We start from the raw sequence: 25,091 nt of genomic DNA on the forward strand, positions 1-25,091 counted from the left end.
AGGTGAACTTGACGGTAAACCTTACTCCTTAATCTAAAGGAAAAATGACTTCATCCTTTCCTTTTTGTTGTTGTTCTTGTTGAGGAGTGTTTAGGCTGAGGCAATATATTAATGTGCCCTTGTTCTTTCCCCCAGAGCATCTCTCAATTTGGCATTTATGTTTATCTCTCATTGTGCTCCTTTTCTTATTCTTCCTCTACACAAAGACATGAGATTTACTAAACTGTCTGCCATTTGTTCAAAGAATGTTCCAGTGCCTTGTTTTTGTCAGCACATGTATGCCTGTGGACATGTGGAGACATTCCATATCAAAACCATTCTGATGGTGCTGCTGTTAACACTTTAAAGCCTGAGAAATACCACTTTTAGGCAAAAAAAATATATATATCCTTCAAACGTCTGTGAGACTTTTGTCTTAGAATGTTCTCCTTTGAAAATCAGGAGATGCAGTGAATGTGCACTGACTGATACCAGATTTTGTAATTGATGGCCATCAGTTGCTTGGGATGGTGCATGTGGCGTGGGGGCAAGATCACAGCTTTGGAGGCATTGACAGGTTTGGGTGATTCACTTGTGTTCACTACTTGCATGGTAAGTGACTTAGCAATTTACCAACTGAGTCCATTTTGCACATGAAATGCTGGAATGAGTTATTCATTGAGTTATTGTGATATTTGAAGAAAATAGCTACATAATGCTGACACATGTTTGCAGCTTGATGGATTTTACAACCCCTTCACTCTCTTCCCGTCCTTTGGACAGGAAATTGGACTGAGGGTTTGAAGTGGGCCATGGGGGAAGAATGTTCCCAAAAGTGTTAAGACGGTTTAACAGGTTTGTTTGCCTGTGAAAGTCATAGTGCTCCACATTCATGATCATCTTCATTCGTTCACCAAACAGACCTTGAACTCTGGCCATAAGCCATGTGGGTCTGGTGTTCAGGCCGGTGTGCTCCTAAAGTGAATGATATCATCACTGTTTTCACAGTGAGTTTATTGGCTTTTTTGTTTGCATAGAGTCATTATCAACTCACAGAAGCTCTTCAGATCTGATATCTCCTTAATTTTATTCTCTCTTCAATAAATGCCCTATGTTCTCACGACTGAGTTAATTTCCTATTTTCAGTGCCCCTATCGGCTGACCCCATAGGCTTGCTCAGTGAAAGGTCTTATCATTTGCTGCTCTGCTTCAAAGAATCATATTTGATGAAATTGTGGGACATCCCATTTAACCAAAATGTATAATTTCACTCCTTTAGGAGCTGCATGGCTGCATGAAAAATGCTTGGACTTCTGTTCACAGAAAGTCCTGGATTTTTTAATACTGATGCCACCACTTACCAGCCAGGTGTTTGAGGACATTTCACCTACATGGTCTCATCCCAAATATCCTCCGTGTGCTGAATGTGATAATGATACAAACCTTGTTGTAATTGCTGTGATGATTAGAAAGAGGCGTTAAAGCGTGGAGCACAGAAGCTGGCACAATAGAAATGCTCAGTGGGTCGAACCCTTTAAAAAGCCATTTTTCTGCATACTCTTACCGCCAAAAGAATATCCAACAATTGCCAAAAAATTTAGAAAATCTGGTTAATCTAAATGAGCAATAGAAAAATCGAGCATATTCTTAAGACCCAGAGTACCATTACCATTTGACCATAGAGCCTTTTAGTATCTGTCTGTCTGCCTCTCTTTCTGTCTTTGTCATGCTCTCTCTCTTCTCCACTCCTTCCCAGGTATTAGGTTCAGCCATATGAAATTGGTGATATTTGGCCTTTTTTAACCTAAATTAATAGCAATTTCATCTGGTTCATTCTAATATATAGCTAAAATAGGATCATATGGTAGCTATCATTTTTAATTTACTTTTTGCAATTAAGATATTGCTAATGTCTTTTAAGTTCATTAAATATTCTTCTCTAATATCACTTTTAGTTGATGTATCATATTCCATTATGTGATTATACCAATTCCTTTTTACCTATTTTCTATTACTAGGAAATTAGATTTTGTCAGTTTTATTACTATAAGCAGTACTGCGATTAAACATCATGATAGTTTTGGAGGGAGTAAAATATAGTGGTTTAGTAAAGAGACTGAAGACAGGAGGTCTGACTTCACTGTTTCCTACCCATGTACCAGCTGAACAAAAGTCACCTGGATCTCCATTTCTTCATCCGTAAAGTAGGGACTACATTAGTACCTATTCACAGGGCCATTGCGAGGGTTCATCTGTCTCCAGGCTTATATAGGTATCTGTGGGCACATCGTAAATATTTTTAATGAGTGAACTATTGTGAATTGTTACTATGTTTACACCCATATGTTTATTTGTGTTGGAAAAGTCTCTGAAGAGGAATTTATGACTGAAGAGCTTTTGATACATTATTCTAGATTAAGGTCTAGAACAGAGGTGGTAATCTGCTCTCCCATAGATGTGCATGTGAGTGCTAGTTTTCATGAAAAGAGAGAGGTTATTACCATCCCAGTAAATACCAGACTCATCCTTGTTGGCACCTTACTTCCTGACTGAGGCCGCACAGTTTTTTCCTAGTTTAATATCCCTGAAATCAGAATGCTTCTAAACATCAGAGTTAACTGGGTGGCTCCCATGATGTGGCAGGGTGAAGGCTTCTGTTCACAATGACTGAGATCAAGAAAAGCTGTCAGTGTGTCTTAACACCTGTGAAATTCAAGTTTGATAGGGAACAGGGCAAACATATATAAAAATTGTGATCTGAGTGCAAGATGAGTTTCATGGAAAATATATACCGATGCCTTTTTCAGAGAGCATCTCAGATTGGGTCTGAAAAAAATGTACCTGAAGGACAGAGGTTTCTGGGCTGAGCTTGGAAGACTGGTGAGGGCCAATGAAAGGAGAGGGTATCTCTCCATGTCTGCTTATTTCTATACTTACTACTTTTGTTGTACAGAGGAAGATGATAGTGGCCATGATGCAGTAGAAGAAGGCGTTCATGGGCATTTGCCATTTCAAAGCCTTGTGACTGTTGTATGTATCATTCTCTCTGAATATTGTACCTCCTGCAGCTTCCTCCCTTTCCACTGCCCCTCTTCCTATGTTCAAATCCTCCATCCTTTACTTAAGTAGGGCACACTCTGCCTTTAGGTCTCAGCCTGGACGTCATTTTAGTTGGAGAGCCTTTCACAGTTCAACAACACTGGTTAGAGGTCATCCCTGTGTTTCTGTTGTATCGCATCCATATTCCTACTCTATGGATTATCACAGGGTATTTTATTGTCTAAGAACTTAAGGCCTCTGCTGATAGCCTGTAAGCTTCTAGAAGCAGGCATTCTACCATTCTCCTTTGAACTCTAAGCCTAGTACCATGGCTAGCACATGGCAGGCCCTTGAGAGATAAAAACAGAGTGAATTTCAGTACTCAGCCGCAGATGTAAACTGGTTACACGTGTCACTGGAAGTTGTTGCTATAAGGGCTCTAGGGTGAGCCCATTGTCTTGCAAGGACCCAGTGCTCCACTAGTTGTCACTGAGGGTTGTAGCATGGACCCTGTACTTCTGACCACAGTAGTTTAAGCTTCCTTTTATTTCTATCTTATTGTGAGAGCTTATTAGAGCATGCTATCTGTGCTGTCTGAGACCCTCATTAAGCTGCCCCCTGAAACAGCTGTATGAATCTGAGTACACTCTGTCTAGAGCGCACTTCTAGCTGTTAGCATAACTCAACAAGAGATGAAACCAGAAGCTGAAAACGAGTCCCTTTTGAGTATTAGGGTTCTTTTCAGTTTGTTCTAAAACAAAAGTTTGTTCATATACCTTTTCCTATTAGAATATCCCATCTATTGCCATGTTAATATTAACTACTTTTTTTTTTTAAGTTGTCAGTTGAGAGTAACCATCCCAGTCACTTTTTCTTCAGGAGTGAACCACTTGGCCCTTGAGATTAGATCGAGGTAGTAAGTAAAAGATGTGAACTGATTTGACCTCAGAGTCTCTGAACTGTCTTTCCAAACACAGTGCATGAATTCGGGATAACTGGTCAACCTTGGCATTCAAAAGGAACAAATTCTGCTTCTAGTCTAGACAGTCAACATATTCTAGTGTTTGGAGTAATCAGGCTTTTGTGTCATAAACTGTAAAAATGGATGTGTAGCAATAGTTAAATATGACACACGAAGAAAGAAAAGGAAGTCCCAGTGATGCCTTAATTCAAGCCAGGCTTCCGTGTCTGACTTGTTCTACTTCCTGCTTATTTGTCTGTACACTTTTGTATGTGGATTTTTCCCTCAGCACAGCTTATGTTGATGCCCAGTATTCACACTGTGAGGCCCATGTATCAGTGGCCTGTTAGAGAAACACAGCCCCAAGGAGAGAAGCTGTCACTTCAAAGCATGCCACAGTGCTTAGATAGAGCCAGGAAATTAACCATGTCGGCATGATAATATATCCTTAAAAGCCTGAAACGCTTTCTTTGATGCTGAGAGTTATCATTTTCTGCTATGAACTTGTTTCTGTCATGAGGAGGTATCTTAAGGGTTTTTGTTTTTTTGTCGTTTGCATTTATCTAACCCCAAGAAAATAGAAGTGGTCTCTGCCTGACTGCTCCTCTGGGAGAGAAATTGTTGAATGGGATGTGGAAATGTGGCACAAGGAAGAAGAGAGACCAGTTCTGTCCCCTCAGTACCTTGACTTCTTCCCACCACTCTTCTGATGTTGTGAAACACATTCTATAAAATGTATGTGCTCCAGCTCACCCTTATCCCAGTGTCACTGTGGGGAAAAAGAACTCTATGCCATTATGGTTGTTACTTTCTAAATGCTTCTGACACAATTTGGATGTCCTTATCAAGGTAGTTTTATTAGCTAAGATTGTATTAATCTGCCATGATACAATAAGAAAAAAATGAATAATTTAATATCTGAGGTTCCCAGAAGCTGAGAGAAATATGAAAACTTTAGGGAGGGTTGAGCAAAGAAAATGAGTGAAATGAACAGACTTTTAAAAAAATTAAGTAAAAATTATTGAGGGAGTAGTTAGCCTCCAAAGAGCAAGGTCAAGGATACATTCACATTTTAGGAATAAGATCATTTCTAGTACAGACAACAGTGATGAACCATGTCAGATAGACCATGAGGAAGACAGAACAAAAAAGGGTCAGATTCCACGATAACAGATTTAGCTTACATGGAATGAAGATTTCCTTACTCTTAGGACTGATGAATCAGGGAACAAGTTACAAAGGACTCTCTAACTTACTTGGGTGTCCCTTAAAAACAAGAGAAATTCTTCTCTACCCGGGATATCTGAGGGCACTTAAAGAAACATACAGTGTAATTTTTTTTTTTTTTAAAGAACAGATCCTCAATTGAAAGAGTTGTAATTGAAAAACAATTCTTTGACCCTATCCATAGGCAATAAAGAAGCAACTATATGAATAACAATTAGGCTTAAATCTTAAACTACTACCTAATCTTATTCTGTGAAAAAAGATTGTGAGTTCTCAGGTAATTGCTTTCTTGATCTGGTTTAGGTTCCCTAATCCTCTCATTGTTTTTAATTGTGTTAGAGTATGTTTATTAAAGTACTAATGAGAACAAAACCGTACTGATTAAAGACAAAATTATTCACTTAAACCTTTTGATATTATGAAATGGAAGGTAGGTTCTACTGTTGGAAGATGAATCCTGCATGTCTAATAAGTTCTTTCCTGTGTGCCTGGTTTTATTTCTCTCTCTCTGTCTCTTTTTTTTTTTTTCCCAATAGTTCATTCTAGATCTGTTGAGGTTACAAAATTTTTATGACATGAAACTGTTTTTTAAATCATAAAAGCAGTTTATCCTAAGAGCTCCAGGCAGAGCGCATCTTCCCTAGTGATTTTTATAGCATCTAATTAATAAATAAATAGGCAGCTGGCTAGGCAATGAATATTAAGAGTTGGTTTTGGCTTATCATCACCCCTTATAATTTTTAGGATGTTTGGGATCGAGGATTTTTCCTTTCCTGCTCCCCTCTTCCCGCTCATCGTGAATTGCAGCCACTTTTCCTCTCCTTTGGAACTATACTTCTAAATCTATCTCTTCAATGCTGTTTTCTGTTACCGTCTTACTGGTTTCGTATGCCTGCTGTTGCTTTTTTGGTTTTGTTTGTTTTCTTTTGTTTTTTTTTTTTTTTTTTTTTGGGAGAGAGAGAAAGAGAGAGTGTGCTTGAGTTCCTGCATGTGTGAGTGGGTGGACAGGGAGGATTCAGGGGAAGGAGGGAGGGAGAGGGAGAGGAAGTGCCGAACTCCACACGGGGCTTGATCTCACAACTTTGAAGTCATGCTTATTGTCATTTTTCTTTGCTGTCCTAAGTGTTTGTTTTATTTTTTTAAGTAAGTCAGTGAATTTCAGTGTTCAAATCAATTACTCTCCGTTTTTTCCTGATTACCTCCCAATCCATGCATCTTTTGATGAAAGATGATCTTTCAGACCATGATCTGAAAGCAGATCAGCAGTTTTCCTTTGGATTGCTCTGGCCTAGACGTATAGTGGGGTCAGTCTGCTTCCCAGTAGGTCAGCCTGCAGGACCCTTCTTGGTCTTCACCAGCACTGCCCAAGGTCAGGTCCCTGAATCTCATTTACATCCTGATCTGCTGTATTTTTCCTGCCTTTCTCCCTGCCTTTTTTGTGAGCTCCTTCTTGCCCCTTCCCCAGACTATAGCCCACTGACCTTACTAGGATGCAAACCTACATTGTCTCTCCTTGTTTAAAATCCCTTATGACCAATTCTTATTCATAAGATGCACTCCAATTCCTTCGTGTGCATTCAAGCCCTTGCCTGAGCTGAACCTTCCCATCTTGGGAGCCGGCCTCCTCTCCCTCTATGCTTCTTACATCATCCCATCACCATATCAGACTCAACACTCCAGGTGCTGGAAACAGGCTAAGCAAAGGCATGAAGCTGGAAATCGTAGCCCTGCTTCAGCAATGGAGTAACTAGAAGTGGTCCATTTAGTGCTGAACACATTTAAGAGGCCTTACCCTGGGCTGGTGCCAGGGCCCTGCTGTCCAGCTATGGACTGGCGATGAAGGGATCACCAAGCCATTCTCATCAAGAGCAGAGGAAAGCTGGTTTTGAAGAGCTTGCTGTTGCCCCCATTCATCCTCTGATGCCCTCTCTCATTTCTCCCCCTACAGCCTGTGATGGTGATCACTGGGGGCCCCACTGCAGCAGCCGGTGCCAGTGCAAAAACGGGGCTCTGTGCAACCCTATCACAGGGGCTTGCCACTGCGCAGCAGGTTTCCGGGGCTGGCGTTGCGAGGACCGCTGTGAGCAGGGCACCTACGGTAATGACTGTCACCAGAGATGCCAGTGTCAGAATGGCGCCACCTGCGACCACGTCACAGGGGAATGCCGCTGCCCACCCGGGTACACTGGAGCCTTGTAAGTGACATGCCGCAGAGCAGCAGAGCACAGTCCACTCACCTTCTCCATTCATGCTGCTTTCCCCTCTCTATTCCTGGGATCCTGTTTCTGTTGCTGCCTGAAGTCACTGAAAGGGCGGGGCTCTGGGCACAGAGTGGGGAGATCAACAGTGAAAGCCCTGAGATGTTCCTTGAACTTCAGACTCCAGCTGGAGTCTGATGGCCAGCTTCCATGTTTTCCTTTCGGCCAGGCAGAGATAGAGAGGACCAGGCTTTATGTTGAGTGGTAATATTGGTGGTGGGAGGGGGTTGGGGCAGATTTGAGGTTCTGCTTTAATTCCCCCACAATTGCATTTATTATTAATGGTCCATGTTGTTCTGCTCTGTGTGGCAGCTAATTTGCTGGATAAGGCTGGGTGGGTTCAGTGCCATAGAAAAGAGAAGAAGGGAAAGATGTTTGAGACAATCCACGATAAAAGGTTAACTTGGTTATTTAATACCTGTGGATACATACGTTGCTCTGCGACCATAAAAGAAATACGTCAGATCTTTGTAGGATACGTGCACACAGATAGTTTTATTTTTTCTGGATACAATTGATGCAACTTCTTAACCTCCACTACTTTATTTTGTGTGAGGGACTTTCTTCAGTTGGTTGGTATCAGTAAACAGAATAAGAGGCAGAATTTGCCCCCCCCCCCAAAAAAAAGGAAATAGAAAAATCTTGTTCCCTTACTGGGAAAATTACACTTATAAATCACAGAATTAAAACTTGAAAAAATGTGGCTGATTAGGTAAATACTTCCTGCCAACAGTATTAACAGCTATAAAGTAGAGCTGAAGAAAAAACTGCATTAGCCTAGAAAGCCCTCATTTTCAGAAAAATGAATGATCATCTCAAACTACTTAATTGTTAATATTGCTTTTATGGGTTTTTATCAAGGCCACAACTGAATAGGGCTTTGGGAAACTTGGAGCAGTTTTATAAGAGCGCAAACAAGGCAATTAAAGGCTTAGAGAAGAAGGTTCATTCATAGGAAAAGGGTGGGAGTTAAGGACACAGAAAATGATGAGGCTCAAGAAGAGAATGCTGGAAATTCATTTTGAAGAATATGTGTACAAAGCAGGGGATGTGGAAATGTTTCAGCCTCCTCTGAGGTTGGAGTAAACCCACAAACAAAAGCAGACCTCAGATATCACACAGGGGCTTTAGACTAGTTGCATGGAAAGTTCCCGTCACCAAGGAGTGTTTGGCTGAGAAGAGTCATCCTTGGTGTTCTTAGATAGGAAGCATTCTCTTCAAATTAGGAATAGTTTCATTAGAAAATAGCCCAAAAGAAAGGAAATGTCTAGACTACCCCTCAAAGACCTTTCCAGCCAGTGTGATTAATGCTTTGATGTTAATGAAATGAAGAATTTTGAGCAGAGGAAGCTTGTCTGTTTCAGGTCCCTGGGAGCTGTTGAATCTGTGAACCTAAGGGTCTTGTGGTTGGGTAATAACGATATTCTTTGTCACACATCAATTCCTCAGCTGTGAGGATCTTTGTCCCCCTGGCAAGCATGGTCCACAGTGTGAGCAAAGATGCCCCTGCCAAAATGGAGGAGTTTGTCATCATGTCACTGGAGAATGCTCTTGTCCTTCCGGCTGGCTGGTAAGCTCCCTTCCTCCCCTCCCAAAGTCACCTGTTTAAGGATGCTCAAGTGAAAATACACATGGAGGACTTTAGCACAAAGGAAAGTTACCCTGATGGTTAGAGATTGCAAAATTGGAGATAGCTGACCATTTTCAAAGCTGGTGTCCTTCAGTCCATCTTCAGGTAGAAGGTGATTAAATCTTGACATGCACTAAGGGTCCTCATGGAAAACATAGGGGCCATCTGTCCTTCACTTTCCCTCAGGACAAAAAAAAAGAGGGAAATACCTCATCACACATATGACAGACAGGGCTGTCAAATACTGGAAATTTCTAAATGTTGGTGTAGCTCGGATATACTTTGGGTTTGGTTCCAAACCTCGGCAATAAAGTGGAATCACAATAAAGTGAGTCAAATTAATTTTTTGGTTTCTTCTTACACATAAATGTCGTTTTATGCTGTGCTATACTGTAATCTATGAAGAGTACGATGGCATTATGTCTAAAAAACCAATGTACATACCAAAATAATTACTGTAGTAATATCAGAGACCACTAATCACAGATCAGCACAATGAACATAATAATAATGAAATCTTTTTTCAAATATCAACAAGAGTTACCAAAATATGACATAGATACACTAAAGGAATAAATGTTGTTAGAAAAATGGTGACAGTGGACATGCTCAATGCAGGATTGTCACAGGCCTTCAATTTGTTTAAAAAATAAGAAACAACATATCTGTGAAGCACAGCAAAGCAAAGCAGAATAAAATGAAATTTGTCTATAATTGTTTTTATAATTAAGTTCCATGGGTCATTGTTGTTCTTTGAAATCATTATTCTCAAAGGAATAGGTCATATGTGAAAAAATTATCTGGTCATGTACATCGGAGACACAATGAGGCAAACCCAGTTATCAAGTATTGCAGAATTTCTCAAAGCCTTCAGCATGAAAATCCAAGAGGAGCTGTCACTTACCATGTTTCCCAAACTTTGACCATGTCACACTTTCTTCATGTAGTATGTCACAGACTTGGTGTTATGTGACACACTCAGTGTCAAAGGTGGTTTACTAATCAGATTTCTCCTTACTGGCATTGGTTTGTGCGTACATCTGCTTGCAGGCACAAGAACAAATGACCAATGTCTGTTTCCTTCATTAACAAACAAAATTTAAGAAATTTCACTCTCACCCGCTGTCTCCAGGAGCTGTAGTGAAGCTGAGTTCCCAAATCCAGTGATGACCCTTCTGTTCTCATACTGTTTGATTAAGCCAAAACATATGACCCCGTTGCTCATCCATCTCCCACCTTCATCATCTTTCCATGCCTCTGCTAACCCTCTACCTCTGTTACTGAAGATCTCTTTTTCCTAACCTCCTTCTTCTACATACTGCATCGCAGTATTTCCCGGGTTTCACTCTTATTTTTCTTCTCTTTTCTCCCTATAAATCTCTGGAACTCTCACCCAGTTCATGGCTTTAACAGTCATCCTGTGATTTTTTCTAAATCTTGACCTTCCCTCACCTGAGTCCAGACACATATTTGTTACTATTCTATTAGACCCCCAACCTAGATGACCTGTACACATAAAGCCACAATCTGATGGGGCTCCACCCAAGCTGGAGCCTTAGGAGCCAACTCTGGGATGGAATGGGTCCGCTAATGTCCTTGTGGTAGTCCTGAAGCAAAGGAGAACTGGAGTCCACTTCTCAGTAAGAATCATGGGAAGAAAGGGAGCGCTCAAGGTGTGAGGGCCGTGGAGAAAAGTGGAAAAGAAATACCAGACCCAAGGTGAGAGTTAGAGAGGTAAGCAGGTGAGACAAGGTCTGGTTCTAGAGGCAGAGCCTGGAGAAATGTCATGAGGCAATGGAGTCAGAGTGAGGGGGCTTTTATTGAGTGCCTGATGGTGGGGCGAACAAGGGAGCTCTTGAGGAGTATAAGCCCAGCAAAGTCCGTGTTAATAGGAACAAACTTGTGACACACCCAGGCCTTTCTTAAGGCTATTCCTTTTTGGATTTTTAAAAGTCTTAGTTAAAACCAGCATTTCTTTCTTAGTTGCTCAAGGTAGAAATATTGAATTATCTTTGACTCCTTCTGTTCTTCATTTCTTGTGGGTACTCTTTTGCCCTGTTGGCCATTGTTTGGTCCTTGGCAAGGGAAGGTTTTTGTTGGGGCAGCAGAGTGTCCAGAGAGCTCCGTGTTTGGATGAAGAGTGCAAGCATTCTACTCTTAGTACTGGTGTACAGACATTGTCAGGAGTGTTGCCTCATCTTGAGACCGGAAATTTCTTCTTGGTTGGGGTGGTTATGATGCGGGATGGTGGCACTCACAGGCTCGGACAGTGAGTCCCAGTAACTGGGTGGACGGATCCATCAGCCCAGTGAGGCCTCCCCTCCACCGCTTTCTCTATACTCCGGGCCCCCTACCTGGACAAAAGTTTCTTTCTGAATGCTTTGGGTCATTTCTCAATCTGCATAGCTTAGGTCCTAACTTATACTTCTCTCTACAACATTTTATTTGTGCTGTCTCTCTAGGGGCTTTTCAAAGATGAATATATATTCCTTTTACACAGACACACGTGTGTATTTCAACTCAGGAGAGGACTGTCTCATTTAAAGCTATTTGCTCACATTAATCTTTATTCATAAACAGTATTTCCACAGCATCTCTGAAGCTGATGTGCGACCCTTACAAATGCGGCCAGAGTCAGTCCCTGAGAGAATGAGAACTTTGACCAGAACTCCAGCTTACGGCAAATTGACTCCTGGCACACTATTTTTTCAGGCATGTTGATAGTTGTGCTAGAATGGAGGGATTAGAACTATTTTTGCATTTATCCCCCACCACCACATTTGAACAAATTAAGGATTTTGACCTTATCTTTGATTCTCAGAGCTTAGCTCTGTGCCTGACACATAGATGATTCTCAGTGAGGCATTGGTCTGAATCATCTCTCAAAGGTTTTTTTGGTTCCAAGAGTCTGTGGAAGAACTTTCCCTGTTTGTAGATAGCTAAAAACCACCAGAGGAGACTTAATTAGCACACCAACTGCCTTTGTGGGTAGCCAGGAGTTAGAGGAAATGTATTTTCTTATGCTATCCAGAATAAACATTTACAAAACCATCTGGTGTTCGCTAGCCTCCAATTTCAGAGTGCCCACAGTCTGCCTTTTTTTAGGGAGAAGGAGGACAAAGCAACAGCTTGCAACAGTTAAAAAAAAAAAAACAGTTTAAAAATCCCTGTTCTTTGGGATATGTTGTTTGTGCTAACAATAACTCCAATAAACAGATGATAAGCTATAAGCCCAAGTTATATAGCCAGGCGAAGTAGAAAATCATAGTATTTCATTGACCTACTGGTACTTATTCCTATAAACATAGGATTGGAATAAATATAATGATAGCACATGACAAGATGGACAGCTTCTAGGGTGAGGAGACATGTCCAAGTTACTCTCTTGATTTTTCTTCCCAAGAAATAAGCTTTCCTATTGATCTTGGCCCAGCAATGTTTGTTCAACCTGCTGAAAATAAAAGTATTTTTCTTCTGAAAATAATATGTCTGGGTTCATTCTTACAGGACTACTGTCTTAGGCGATGTTACTATTAATTCAGGTACACAAAATTTCCATCTCATGCTTCATTATACCCTAAGACATAAAACCACTGATAATGTATATTTTCTTTAGAACATATGGTAAAGCATTTGGATATTCCATTTGCACCAGATGTTGCTGTTTTTGTAATGGATGCTCAATAAGTATTGTTGACTTATTATACATGTAAGGACACACGGAAGAATGCTTAGGAGGATTTATAAATACCTGAGGTTACCATAATAATTTCATGTAACTTTATCTTAAACTTCAGTTTTTTAATATGGTGTTTCTTAAGATTATTCTGCCGTCTTCAAACGTATCTTGAGTTTTGGCTTTCTAAGTAAATAAGTTCATTTAAAATTTCTAACGTTTTAAAGACGCTGAGCAGAGTGCGTGTGTTCTAAAATCCCCTTCATCTAATTCTCCTGCAGCCCTGTGCCCCTATACCTTCCTCCCTTTCTGTTTCCTCTCTTCCTTCCCTCCTCCTTTGGCCCTTCCCTGGCTGGAGGCCCGTGTAATTTTCCGAGTCTCTTTGAATGCAGGGCACAGTGTGTGGTCAGCCTTGCCCCGAGGGTCGCTTCGGAAAGAACTGTTCACAAGAATGTCAGTGCCATAACGGAGGGACGTGTGATGCTGCCACAGGCCAATGTCATTGCAGTCCAGGATACACAGGGGAACGGTAAGGGATAGTCTCATCTTTCTCCGACTGCTCGTAATGGCGTGAAAGGAAAGCTCGAAGAGCCCAGGGAACACCTCCTTGACTATTCTGTAACATTCCAGAGATATCTATAAAGTATCAGTGCATTTGATATATTATTTCCCAACTCAGTGTGTAGAAAGTGAGCCATTGGGGTGCCTGGGTGGCTCAGTGGGTTAAAGCCTCTGCCTTTGGCTCAGGTCATGGTTCCAGGGTCCTGGGATTGAGCCCTACATTGGGCTCTCTGCTCAGCAGGGAGCCTACTTCCTCCTCCTCTCTCTCTCTCTCTGCCTGCCTCTCGGCCTACTTGTGATCTCTGTCTATAAAATAAACAAATAAAAAATTTTTAAAAAAAAGAAAGTGAGCCATAGACAATAGTGAATTGAAGATATAGAGGAAACATTCAAAAACATAGATTAAAAAATATCAGCTATCCAGAACCTATGGTGAGTATGTCAGGTTCAACAGTCAAGTGGTTGGACAGCCACTTCAAAGATCAAAATATATTTCAAACATTTTTTGGTAGATTTATTTCAAAATTGGATGTGTACCTGGTTATCTTTAGCAAGTATGTGGGGCATAGAGTTACGGTCTTAAGATTCAGTATTCCATTAAGAAAATCAATTATTTTCCTGTGTGGCAGTGACTGAGGAAGATCGATGGGATTGCTAGTGCTCTCCAGTCCCATATGAAATAAGAGCAAATGTGTGGCTGTACTTGTGTGACTCTTCCAGCCACTGTCATATTTCAGATTAGATAATCAAGTATTACCCTAGACGGTTTTGCTCACGTTGTGCCTTCTAATTTGCTCTTTCATTTCTTACATCCTGAAAGACCAGCTAACCAGGCTTAGTGGATGTATGTGTAAAATTGAAGAAAAAAGTTTGGAGAGGTAGGGGACTATGTTGGCTCAAAACAAAGATTTTTGGAACCTATGTCCTTCGACACATCCTTATTGCTAATACTCAAATAATAACTTTACTCTCTTCTGGAGTTGAATCAAGATTGAAGAAGTACATTAAAGCAGTTAGAACAGTGTGGAAGCTTACAAACATTAGTTCTTATTATAGTTGAGTAATTTCCCTGAACCATCTAAATACCAGCGATTATCAATTTGAGTGATGTCTAGGAACTGAATAAAAATTAGCTATCATTATTTTTTAGTGAGATCTGTGACCTAAGTATTTCTTCAACCTTCCTCCCTCCTTTTATTTTCTTTCCAAAGTTCTGATCTATTTTTTTTAACTTTTACTAAGATACTGTAGCATGGCCCCCCCTACCCCCACCACCTCTCAACTTAGAATTTCTTGTTAACTTTATCTCTAATTTGTATTTTTTGGAAAAATGTCATTTCTGTTTCTAATTGGCTACTTCAAGATAAAGAAAAACTTGATCCTGACTTTTTATTTAGCCTCTCCACCAAAATTTTTAATTAATTCTGATGTTATGTTTAGCAAACACCAGTTATTTCATCATTTATCAAAAAAGGTACTTGTCTCTGCTTTTCAGTATTATAATGATTATTTCCTTTCTTGAAATGATTGCATTAATTTAAGCCTCTAAATCAGTGAGGACAAATAGAGGTCAAAGCAGAAACTCCTGTCTTAATTTTATTGAAAATGGCTTCAGTGTAGTTTCATGTTTGTTACTGGTTTTTAGTAAACTTCTTGTTAAGTGTTTTTTTTTTAAATCTCTGTTTTTATTAAGAACTTCTCTTAGTAGTATTTGTTTAACTTCATTAAAAGACTTCTTTTGTTAATATAGTTATGTATTTTACCTTTAATTTTTGGATATTATAAATTATCACAGCACCCTTGAGAGCTTGGTCTTTGTAATATATTTTTAAAATATTTATTTATTTGAGAGAGAGAGAATGAGAGAGAGAGAAAGGTCAGTGGGAGAAAGAGACTGCCTGCTGAGCAGGGAGTCCGATGTGGGACTCGATCCTGAGACTCCAGGATCATGACCTGAGCCGAAGGCAGTCACCTAACCAACTGAGTCACTGAGGCACCCCATGTAATATATTATAGGACTTCTTAGAAAGTTTTTGTCACCTACATCTTGGCTTACAGTTGTGTTTTGGATAGATGTTTTTAGATGAGTTCTGAACTTACTCTCTTATTCAGAATCCCAAATAATACTTTTACCTAATATTTTAGGGCACTAGAAAATTAAATACAGTTGACCTTTGGTAAACTCAGGGCTTTGGGACCCTGACCCCTCATGCAGTCAAAAATCATATGTAAATTTGGGGGGCACCTGGGTGGCTCAGTAGGTTAAAAATCATATGTAACTTTGGGATCCCCCAAAACTTTACTACTAATAGCACACTATTTAGGAAGCTAAAATATATAATATTAATATATATTAATATATTGATAATATAAACAGTCAATTTACACGTATTTTGTATGTTATATGTGTTATATATTGTATTCTTACAATGAAGTGAGCTAGAGAAAAGAAAATATTAAGAGAATCATAAGGAAGAGAAAATATATTTCCAGTACTGTATGTATGAAGAAAAAAAATCTGTTAAGTGGACATGTACTTCCAAAACCGTGTTTGTTACTCAAGGATCAGCTATATAATTTTTTTTCTTGTCCTCTCACAGTTTAAGGCTCAAATTTGAGGCAACACAGAAACAACAAACATGTGGGGCGAGCTTATATTCATCTGATTTAGAATGCAGGGAAGGGGAGTAACAGCTGATTTCCAGGTGAATTTTAGATTAAGGCAAAGAGGGCAAGGAGCCAAAGAAAGACAAAGGAAAGTGAAGAGGGAACTTCTCCTTGAGTTGTTGTTCTGATAACTTTTGTTTTGCCAGTAAACTGATGATGTGATTTCTGTTTTCAATTATACCATCTCCATCTGGGTTCTAGACACACACACACACACACACACACACACACACACACACACACACTGACAACATGCACATTTGTCACTACAATAGAGAAAAATGAGTAGCTATGGGGCAGTTTGTGGCAGGAGTGTGGTGAAGGCAGCTTTGAGGGCCCGGGGTCTTGGCATTTCTCTGTTTTAAGAAGTCAGCAGAACTTGATCCCTGAGGTTAAACCAGAGTTCTGCTGCCCGAAGGAGCAGGTACCACCATAGGCCGCCGCCAGCAAAGACTTTCCAGGATGTGGGGATGGCCCTCCCAGCCAGAGCGAAGACAGAACAAACAAAACAGACACCTTGTAGGCAGGCAGAGCAGCCCAGGGGATGCCCACATAATAGTCCTGGGGGTTTGTGGAAAGGTGGGGAGGACATTGGGGTAGGGAAATGTACTGTGGCCTGGCCAGGCAAGAAGGGAAAGAGGATGATTTCCAGAGTCTCCCAGAAATTCCTCTGAAAGGGTTAAAAGAGTGTTCTTCATGATGATTCCATGGAATTGCTCAGGCCTTTGGGGCCCATGCTCATAGCTTGTGTTTCCCAAGAGTGAGCCAGAGGGAGAGATCTGTGCCTCGGTCATGCTCCCTGTTCCGGCGAAGGTGGGACTGTCCTGCCACACCTGTGTTCCGTAGAACCTGCAAGTGAAGAAGGAAAGTGAGTGAAAGGAGGTGAAGTCAGAAATGACAGACGGGAATTGGGGGGATGTAGCGTTGGTCTCCACTGGGAGAACTTTCCTGGATCTAGGATTGTGGAAAAGTTGGCTATTTTCCAGGCTTTGTGTATTTCCCCCAGAGCAGCACTTCCAGATGCTGAAAAGGCAGGCAACTGATCCATGATCCCAGGTTTAATGAGGAATACGGTTCTTTCACATTAAATCATGGTTTGGCCCAATTATTCCAGGCACTCTGGGGAGGGACATGCTCAGAAGGACCAGGCAGGAAGGAGCTGCCACCCCTTATATGCTAACTTACTTCCTTCTTCATCCATTGGTAATAAGATGCATCGTAGTAGTCAAAATCATATTAAAACAAGCCTGTGAACCTCATGGGTTTGCGGAATTGGTGTCATATTTTATTATCTCTACTTAAAGCTTATCCATCTTTTTCCCAATTCCAGAGCATTATTCAAAAACAAAAATTTTTAAAAATAATAAATGAAAACAAGTATATATACATTTTATATATGAGATATATACATATATTTATATATATGTTAAATACATATGTATTATATATATAATTTTATATATAGTATACACACACACACACACACACACACATATATATATTCCAAATTAACATATTTCCACTGGCTGATATTTTTTGCTCTATCTTTATCAGTCTCTCTGCCTTCACTTGTAAGAAAATCTGTTACCTCTTTTACTAGTTCCTAGGATAGCTTTTTTGTTGTCGTTCTGCCTGGGACCACATAAACAACATGAAGGGCATGAAATTCACTGAGAAATGATGCCTCTTTTGGATAAAGGGGCCAAAAAGGGAGATAAGTCTGTTTGACAGAGACTTTTAACTCTGCTAACCTGAAAGCTATAAGCTACTTTATGATTGCTGGGGTTTTTTTTATTATTTTTTCTTCTTACTTATTTGAGAGAGAGTGGACATGTGCAAAGAGAGAGCATGAGCTGGAGGTGGAGGGCAGAGGGAGAAGGTGAGGGAGAAGCAGACTCCCCCCTGAGCAGGGAGCCCAATGCAGGACTCAATCCTAGGACCCCCAGGATCATGACCTGAGCCAAAGGCAGATGCTTAACTGATTGAGCCACCCAGGTGCCTCTGCTTTTATGTTTGAGATAGAAAAAGTCTACTACCAGAATGATATCCTATTACCTTGGTTTGGTAGATGGAAGTAGACATAACTATTATAAACAGGGTTTTCTTACATGTGCAACGTTGATGAAAAAGAAATGAGAATATGAACCAAGCTTTACACGGTGGCTACTTTAGTAATGGCTTTTTGCCATTTATAATATGAACTAATAGTATGTTTTATTACAGGTTTGGAAAGTAAATATGGGTCAGGACCAGCTATCATGGATTTTGTTTTCCCAAAGAAAAGGAAGTCGCTGCCAAGATAGGATAAAATATACACGCTGCTTCCATGTCATTTGACAGCAGACGGTTTTCCAGGCTTCTGATCTATACTCGTTCACCCACTTTTAGAGCTAAGCTTTTTACTAAGTTAAAATCGTGAATCCCAAAGCTTCACAATTGGATTTGTTTTCTCATGCATGCAAGAGAGAGAAAGCAATGTTATTTTACCTTGTTTATCTTTTCCTTTTTGGTACTGAATCACAAGAAAATCTGGACAGACAGGCTGCAGGGTTCTTACCAGCCTTTAACAGAATCCATGACAAGCCCTAATGACTGCACCTTGGCATTTCTTTCCCTAAAGTGTACGTCCTTGAGGAATAAACTAAGTGACTTGGCTTATTAAGACTTCTTACAAGTTAAAAATAGAGTACCTTTTAAAAATACTCTGGTCTAAAAATAGGTATACTCCTGCGTAATTTTAAAGCACACATCTGATTTTATGCTATATGGTAGGCGGGTTACTTCAGAACTTTGCTAATGGTTTGTTGAGCAGTGGATTTGAAGATTTTTACTTTTTGACAAACACACTTAAAGATGTCTTAAGCATCGGGTGAAACCAAGTTTACAAGAGGCTCGTTTTCTTGTCTCTATCACATTAAGGGTATGCTACAGCCAGGGTTAACCACCGAAGAGTCAAAGAGCTGGGGGTGGAGGGCAGAGGGAGACGTGATTTAGCTTCTACATTTAAGTAGAATCCCATCCAAACTTGGTATTGTTACTAATCACACCCTATTATTAAAAATATGCCAAGCCTTGTGGAAAAGGTTTGCTTTTCAGCCTGTTTGCTCCTGCCTTCAGATATCCTTGAATTCATTATTATGCACTTGCTGCTTGTATGATACTGATCTGAAAAAATGCAGCGCAGACCTACATTTCTGACCATGGGTCTGGCGTGACTCGAGAGCCACATGGGAAGTGTCTGCTGATTCCCACCCACAAAGTGTACCGTCCTTATGGCAGGCACTCAGCTAGACGAGACCCCGTCTCCCTCTCCCTTGGCAGGAAGTGCTCCTTCTGTTGCAGGAGGCTCCGTGAAGTCACCTTGCCAGGTCAAAAAGAAACTTGGCTGGCCTGACAACCGGTGACGCATTCTATGGAGCGATGAGAATTTTCTCTTCTCCATCACCGTTCCTTCCAGCCACTTAGCTGCCCACCTGATCCAACTTATCCAGAGCCTGTCCTTCCTCTGGCACCAGAAATGACTCTACTGTCATTTTTTAAAAGATAAAGTGAATTTTTGAGACCTGATATTTTTCTTTCCTTGCCATTTGTCAGTCCTTCTAATAAACAGGGGATAGTAACCCCCTTAAAAATTTTTTTGTACTAGGAAACTCCACGTGTCCATACACCCCCTGGCAAGAGTTCCCCAGGTGGAATTGAAGAAACCTGGATGCAATAGCTCTGACTTCCCCAGATCTAAAGAGGACTTTCTTTATTAAATATATAACTTTCTAAATGACGAGCAATTATTTCCATTCAGCTTTGCAAAAAGGAGCCACATGGCTAAGATTAAATATTAAAGCTACCATGAAAGCCAAGAGAATTAACATTGTTTGAAATTTGCTACAAACTTTTCTCTTTGAAACAGGGAAAGCAAGTATTTTAATTTCCTCATCTGAGCAGTCACTTTTCTCTCTCTTCTGGTATCTCCTGGTATCTTTCCAGTATGTATATACATGCATGTATGTATATCTTTAGCAAGCAAAACACTAGGTATAAAACAGGCTTCCTATGCCAAGTTCATGATTTTACTTTGTTTTTGTTTTGTTTTGTTTTGTTTTATTCCTTTGAATAGGTCATGTGGCTATTACTACTACCTGTAGCCAGAGTAATGCAGCTTCCTGCTTTTATACCTATAATGGGGCCGTCGCTAAAAAAACACAACAAATGCAAAAAGCACCTTCAGTTTCTACTTTACAAAGCCTGTTGGAATCAACTGTGTATTTGTACATGGCATTACATAATCTGTCTTCTGCTCCCACCCCCCCTGCTTGGTAGGTGCCAGGACGAGTGTCCCGTTGGCACATATGGAGTTCGCTGTGCTGAGACCTGCCAGTGTGTCAACGGAGGGCAATGCTATCACGTGAGCGGCTCGTGCCTCTGCGAAGCAGGCTTTGCTGGTGAGCGCTGTGAGGCACGCCTATGCCCCGAAGGGCTCTACGGCATCAAATGTGACAAGCGGTGTCCCTGCCACTTGGACCACACTCACAGGTGAGGGTCATCTACCTTGGAAGGATGTGCCCCATTAACATTTGAACGTCAGTGTCCACTCTTTGGAAGGATGGATTGCCAGAGAGATGCCCACCCTGAGACCTTCCTACCCCTGGGTCATCCTTCAGAGGAACCACCAAGTACATGGACCACTTCTTTCTTTAGTGGGGGACGGTCCAAGTTAGAAACATTAAAACTGGCAGATGGTCATGGGTGGATATTAAGTTCTAGTCTCGATGAATGGCCATTCCCAAAAATGAAATTTGCTGGGGTTAGTAGAACATTGCCCTAAGAGAGGGATTCTGTGACATTCCCTTAGAAGCAAAGATGCAATGAGAGACATGAGTTAAGCCAATTTCATATGTGAAAATATCACAAAAAAATGATTCTTGCTGCAGCATCTTTGACTTAAGAGCACATCTGTGTAGTGAGGAAGTATACCGGTGGAAGTTTTATAGAAGTGTTTCACATGTGGCTGTCATATGTGAAATATGTTTTTAGAATTGATTACTCGGACATAAAACTCACAGGGGTCTTTTAGCTCAAAAAAATCTCTTGAAGAATTTAAGAACAGGAAACCATGGTTCCCACCCACCCTACTATACCTTGTCTGCCCCTGAAAATACCTTTCCACCCCCTTTCTTCCTCTCCATCCCCCAAGGACCAGATACATATCACTTAGAATTCTGGGCCTCATTTGCAGACTGCTGGAAAAGTTGGGTCTGACAAAAATGTGGTGCATTGTATAGCAGTTCAAATGTTACAAGAATTACTTAATTGCATTCAGCACAGCTCTTACTTCATTTATGCTTCTAAAAGGTAAACTTGTGGCCCTGTCAATTCTCAAATGCACAAAAGTTAAATGTAAACAGAAGCCTGTGGTTGGTCTCTTCTTTAAACCATTGCTAGGAACAAAAAAATGGACTTTGTACTTTGATAGGTTGTGTGTGTGTGTGCGCGCGCACGCGCGCACGTGCGTTCGTGGATGCATGTGTGTGAGCCCATGTGTGCATGCTTGGAATACATTTTACTGGGACATATCAAAGAAGTGCATTCTTAATGTATCTCAAGCAACTTTACAAGCTGCTTTAATCAACTTTGGTTTTCTTCTTTGGAAAATACTACCACTCTTTATGTGACAAGGTTAAGTAAACATTTGGGGAGTGAAAATGAATCATCTCTGCAGGATTGTGTTTGTTTTTTAACTCTCAAGTGTTTAAGGAGCTGGCAGGATTAGGGATAAGTCATGAGTTTGGCTACCCTTCCTGCAGTGTTTAAGGCTTGTCTCAGCAAAAGGTAAGCCTCGTCTAGTGACAGCTGAGAACTTCTTGATATCAGAGTGCTGTTTCATTGTACGATCCTGACATCAAATAGATTAATAAACCTACAGAAGGGAGCTGTGTTATGAGAAGCATTGGGGACACAGAGAGAATGTGGGTTTTGTTAGAACTGGGTACCATGTTCAATAGTGGCAAGGTCCCAGTGGACAGTCTCTTGACTGACATCAATACCGTGATATATTTGACATAGGTCACATGTACCTAAGCATGTATGCTTTACCAAAGAAGTATGGGAAATTATTTGGCAATCACATGGATCAAAGGAAAAGCTAAAATTTCTAATAATGTATAACAAATAATCAGATTAAAAACAATTAACCTAGAAAGTGCTTGCCTGAAAGCTAGTTTTAAAAAGTAGCTTTTGTAAATAAATAACTAAATAAATAAAATTTAAAAATCAAAAAATAAAAATTAGCTCTTGCAGGTTTCTCTTAAAACTAGTTCAGTATTGATGAAATGACTCTGTCTTATTGAATTCATAATTGAAGCCATCCCCCTGGTTCTTGTACCTTAAAGTACCCTAAACTTAAATGTGAAATTCCTAGAAACACAAGATTCCTTTGAACCACAAGGCATAGAACCTTTGTATTTTTCTTAAAGATTTTATTTATTTATTTGACAGAGTCAGAGATCGCAAGTAGGCAGAGAGGCAGGCAGAGAGAGAGTGGGGGAAGCAGGCTCCCTGCTGAGCAGAGAGCCCGATGTGGGGCTCAATCCCAGGACCCTGAGATCATGACCCGAGCCAAAGGCAGAGGCCCTAACCCAATGAGCCACCCAGGTGCCCCGAATCTTTGTATTAATTGGAAATCCAGCTTGTTCATTTCACCATTTAATCAAGCAAGTGGAGCTTGCTATTATGTAATTCATGATGTGTATTTACCGTAAAACTTTTCGTTTTAATGACTGAGATAACTTACGCAATGCAGACTATTAGTTTATATTGTCTTTAGGTAAATATTCAGTTATATGCATGTATATATTGACAGATAATGCAACCGCATATCTGGGTTAGTGGTTTGTATCTGTTAGCTTTTGCTGCATTAAAACAAAACAAAACAAACACTGCAGACAGTGGTATAAGTTGATTATTTATTAGCAGTTGGTTTTTTGCTTGACTGTTAGAGCTAGGCTCAGCTTGGTGTTTCTTCTGCTTTCCTCCCTGTATTCAGCTGGCGGACCAGCTAGAGGTAGAGGGGTTCTAGAATTCCTCTTACTTGTCCAGCATCTGGCCGGTTGTGATGGGCACCTGAGCCACATGTCTTTAGCAGCTAGCATGTTAGTTAGCCTGGGCTTCTTTTCAGGATGACTGGCTCCCAAAAGCCTCAAGAGACAGAGCAAAATACCAACATGCAAACACGTTTCAAACCTTTGGCTATGTTGTGTTTGCTATCATCCCTGTGGATGAAACAGGTCACACAACCAGCTATGGTTTCAAACACTCCACCTTCTGATAGGAGGAGTTGCCAAAAATTTGGAGCCATATTTACTTTTACAATCTATCCTAAGGTTGAAATGAATTTAAGTATAATTATAAGTGACCCTCATGTTTTTGATCATAGTATTACTATCGACCCTAAAGACTTTCACTGTGACCTGTACTTTTCAACCAAAAACTAACTCTTAGAGTGGAAATGGTTTTGAACAGCAAAATAAAATTGGAGATTTATTAAGATTCCACATGGGAGATGTACAGTAGCTCTTGTTAATAAGGACATTTAATAGCTGTGGGCAATCAGGATGTGCCTATTTGCAAATGCCACGTGATTGTCATTACATTTGAGCATTAATAACACCTAAGGAAATAAACAAAAGGAAGTTCGATGACTCGTTCTATTTTAGCCAATATTATATTAGACTCATGTAATAATTTAACTCTTAAACTGAAAAACTGACTTGAATGTTTATATCTAGTTGTACAAAGTGATAGGTATCCGTATGTGTATGTAATCCTATTTTCATATACACAGAGCAATCTGTTCTTTAGAAAGAAAATGAGTAGGAGTGTGTTACCCTTCAACCTCCAATCCGCCTCTAACATCAACACGTATATCTCATGACCAATTAAGCTGCCTGCAAGAGAACCCATCAAATGCTTCCAAAGTGCTCTGGCTTCCTATATCTAATTACAAATTGCAGAATACTAATTTCGGTGCCAATCAATCAGAGAACCAGTGTGCTGCACTAATCCTCACTGGGGGGTGTTGAATATCAATCTCTGTGTCTGCCTGTAGCTTAGTCAATTCCCCTATCTCCGGATTGTCTGTTTTGCTTAACATTTGTGTCTACACCGGGAATAGGTTTTTTTCCTTTTTAATGTAAAGTAATATTTTCTACTAAAAGATGTCCTTTTTTTTTTTTTTTGTAGTATGTCAAAGTAAGGCAAACTACTTTAACCAATCCATGCTTAAAATATTTCATTTCCCAGGACACCTGGGTGGCTCAGTGGGTTAAGCCTCTGCCTTCGGCTCCAGTCATGATCTCAGGGTCTCCTAGGATCGAGCCCCACATCAAGCTCCCTGCTCAGCGTGGAGCCTGCTTCTCCCCTCTTTCTCTGCCTGCCTCACTGCCTACTTGTGATCTCACTCTCTGTCAAATAAATAAATAAATTCTTAAAAAAAATTTCTTTTCCCTTTCTCAAATGTAGGACCTTCCTGAAGTAAATTTAGATTTGTCTCTGCTTTTTCACAATACAGGCTTTTATTGGTCCTGCTAACCCATCGCTCAATGCTAAGTCCTACATTTTCACCATTCTTTTTCACATCTAGCCTTCCTAGCAGGCTGCGACCAAGCCTCCTTTCTCTTTGGTGTAAAAACAAACCATCAAATCTAGGTCTGGGTTTGATTCCATTACTACCTGTGTTGGGCTTTGAATAAATTACTCTTTCTAGGTTGCTCTTGCCTGATTTATAAAGTGGGATGATACCCAACAACTGGAATGTGTTGTGAGAATTAAATGAAATAATGTGCGCATGGATTCCTGTGTGTGACGTTGACACATACTCAGGGCTCGGTCAACGCTTGCTGCTTGCGCGTGTGTTGACTCACGGTAGCACCAGAAGAGTCACGTCAATGAGTATGCCTTGTAATTCAGAGTGGTTCCCCTTTGGCCACAACTCTGACATTTTAAAAATGAATTCTAGGGCGAATCTTGCCTCTCTGTGCAGATGTACCAATTATCATTCAGAGTGGCTGGGTGACTCAGGGAGGTAAGCAGATCCATGTG

At 40.5% G+C, this 25,091-nt stretch overlaps 1 protein-coding gene across 4 annotated transcripts in view; it reads left to right on the top strand.

Moving 5' to 3' along the window:
• Window positions 1-25,091, top strand: part of MEGF10 (multiple EGF like domains 10) — a 218,576-nt gene that overhangs the window by 142,803 nt on the left and 50,682 nt on the right. For all 4 annotated transcript variants that reach the window (XM_047729949.1, XM_047729948.1, XM_047729950.1 and 1 more), the window contains 4 exons: window positions 7,155-7,401; window positions 8,914-9,034; window positions 13,163-13,299; window positions 20,316-20,528. In XM_047729949.1, coding sequence (XP_047585905.1) covers window positions 7,155-7,401; window positions 8,914-9,034; window positions 13,163-13,299; window positions 20,316-20,528 — 718 coding nt within the window. The remainder of the gene's footprint in view (window positions 1-7,154; window positions 7,402-8,913; window positions 9,035-13,162; window positions 13,300-20,315; window positions 20,529-25,091) is intronic.

This window comes from Lutra lutra, chromosome 5, assembly GCF_902655055.1.
Source record: "Lutra lutra chromosome 5, mLutLut1.2, whole genome shotgun sequence".
Lineage (NCBI taxonomy): Eukaryota > Metazoa > Chordata > Mammalia > Carnivora > Mustelidae > Lutra > Lutra lutra.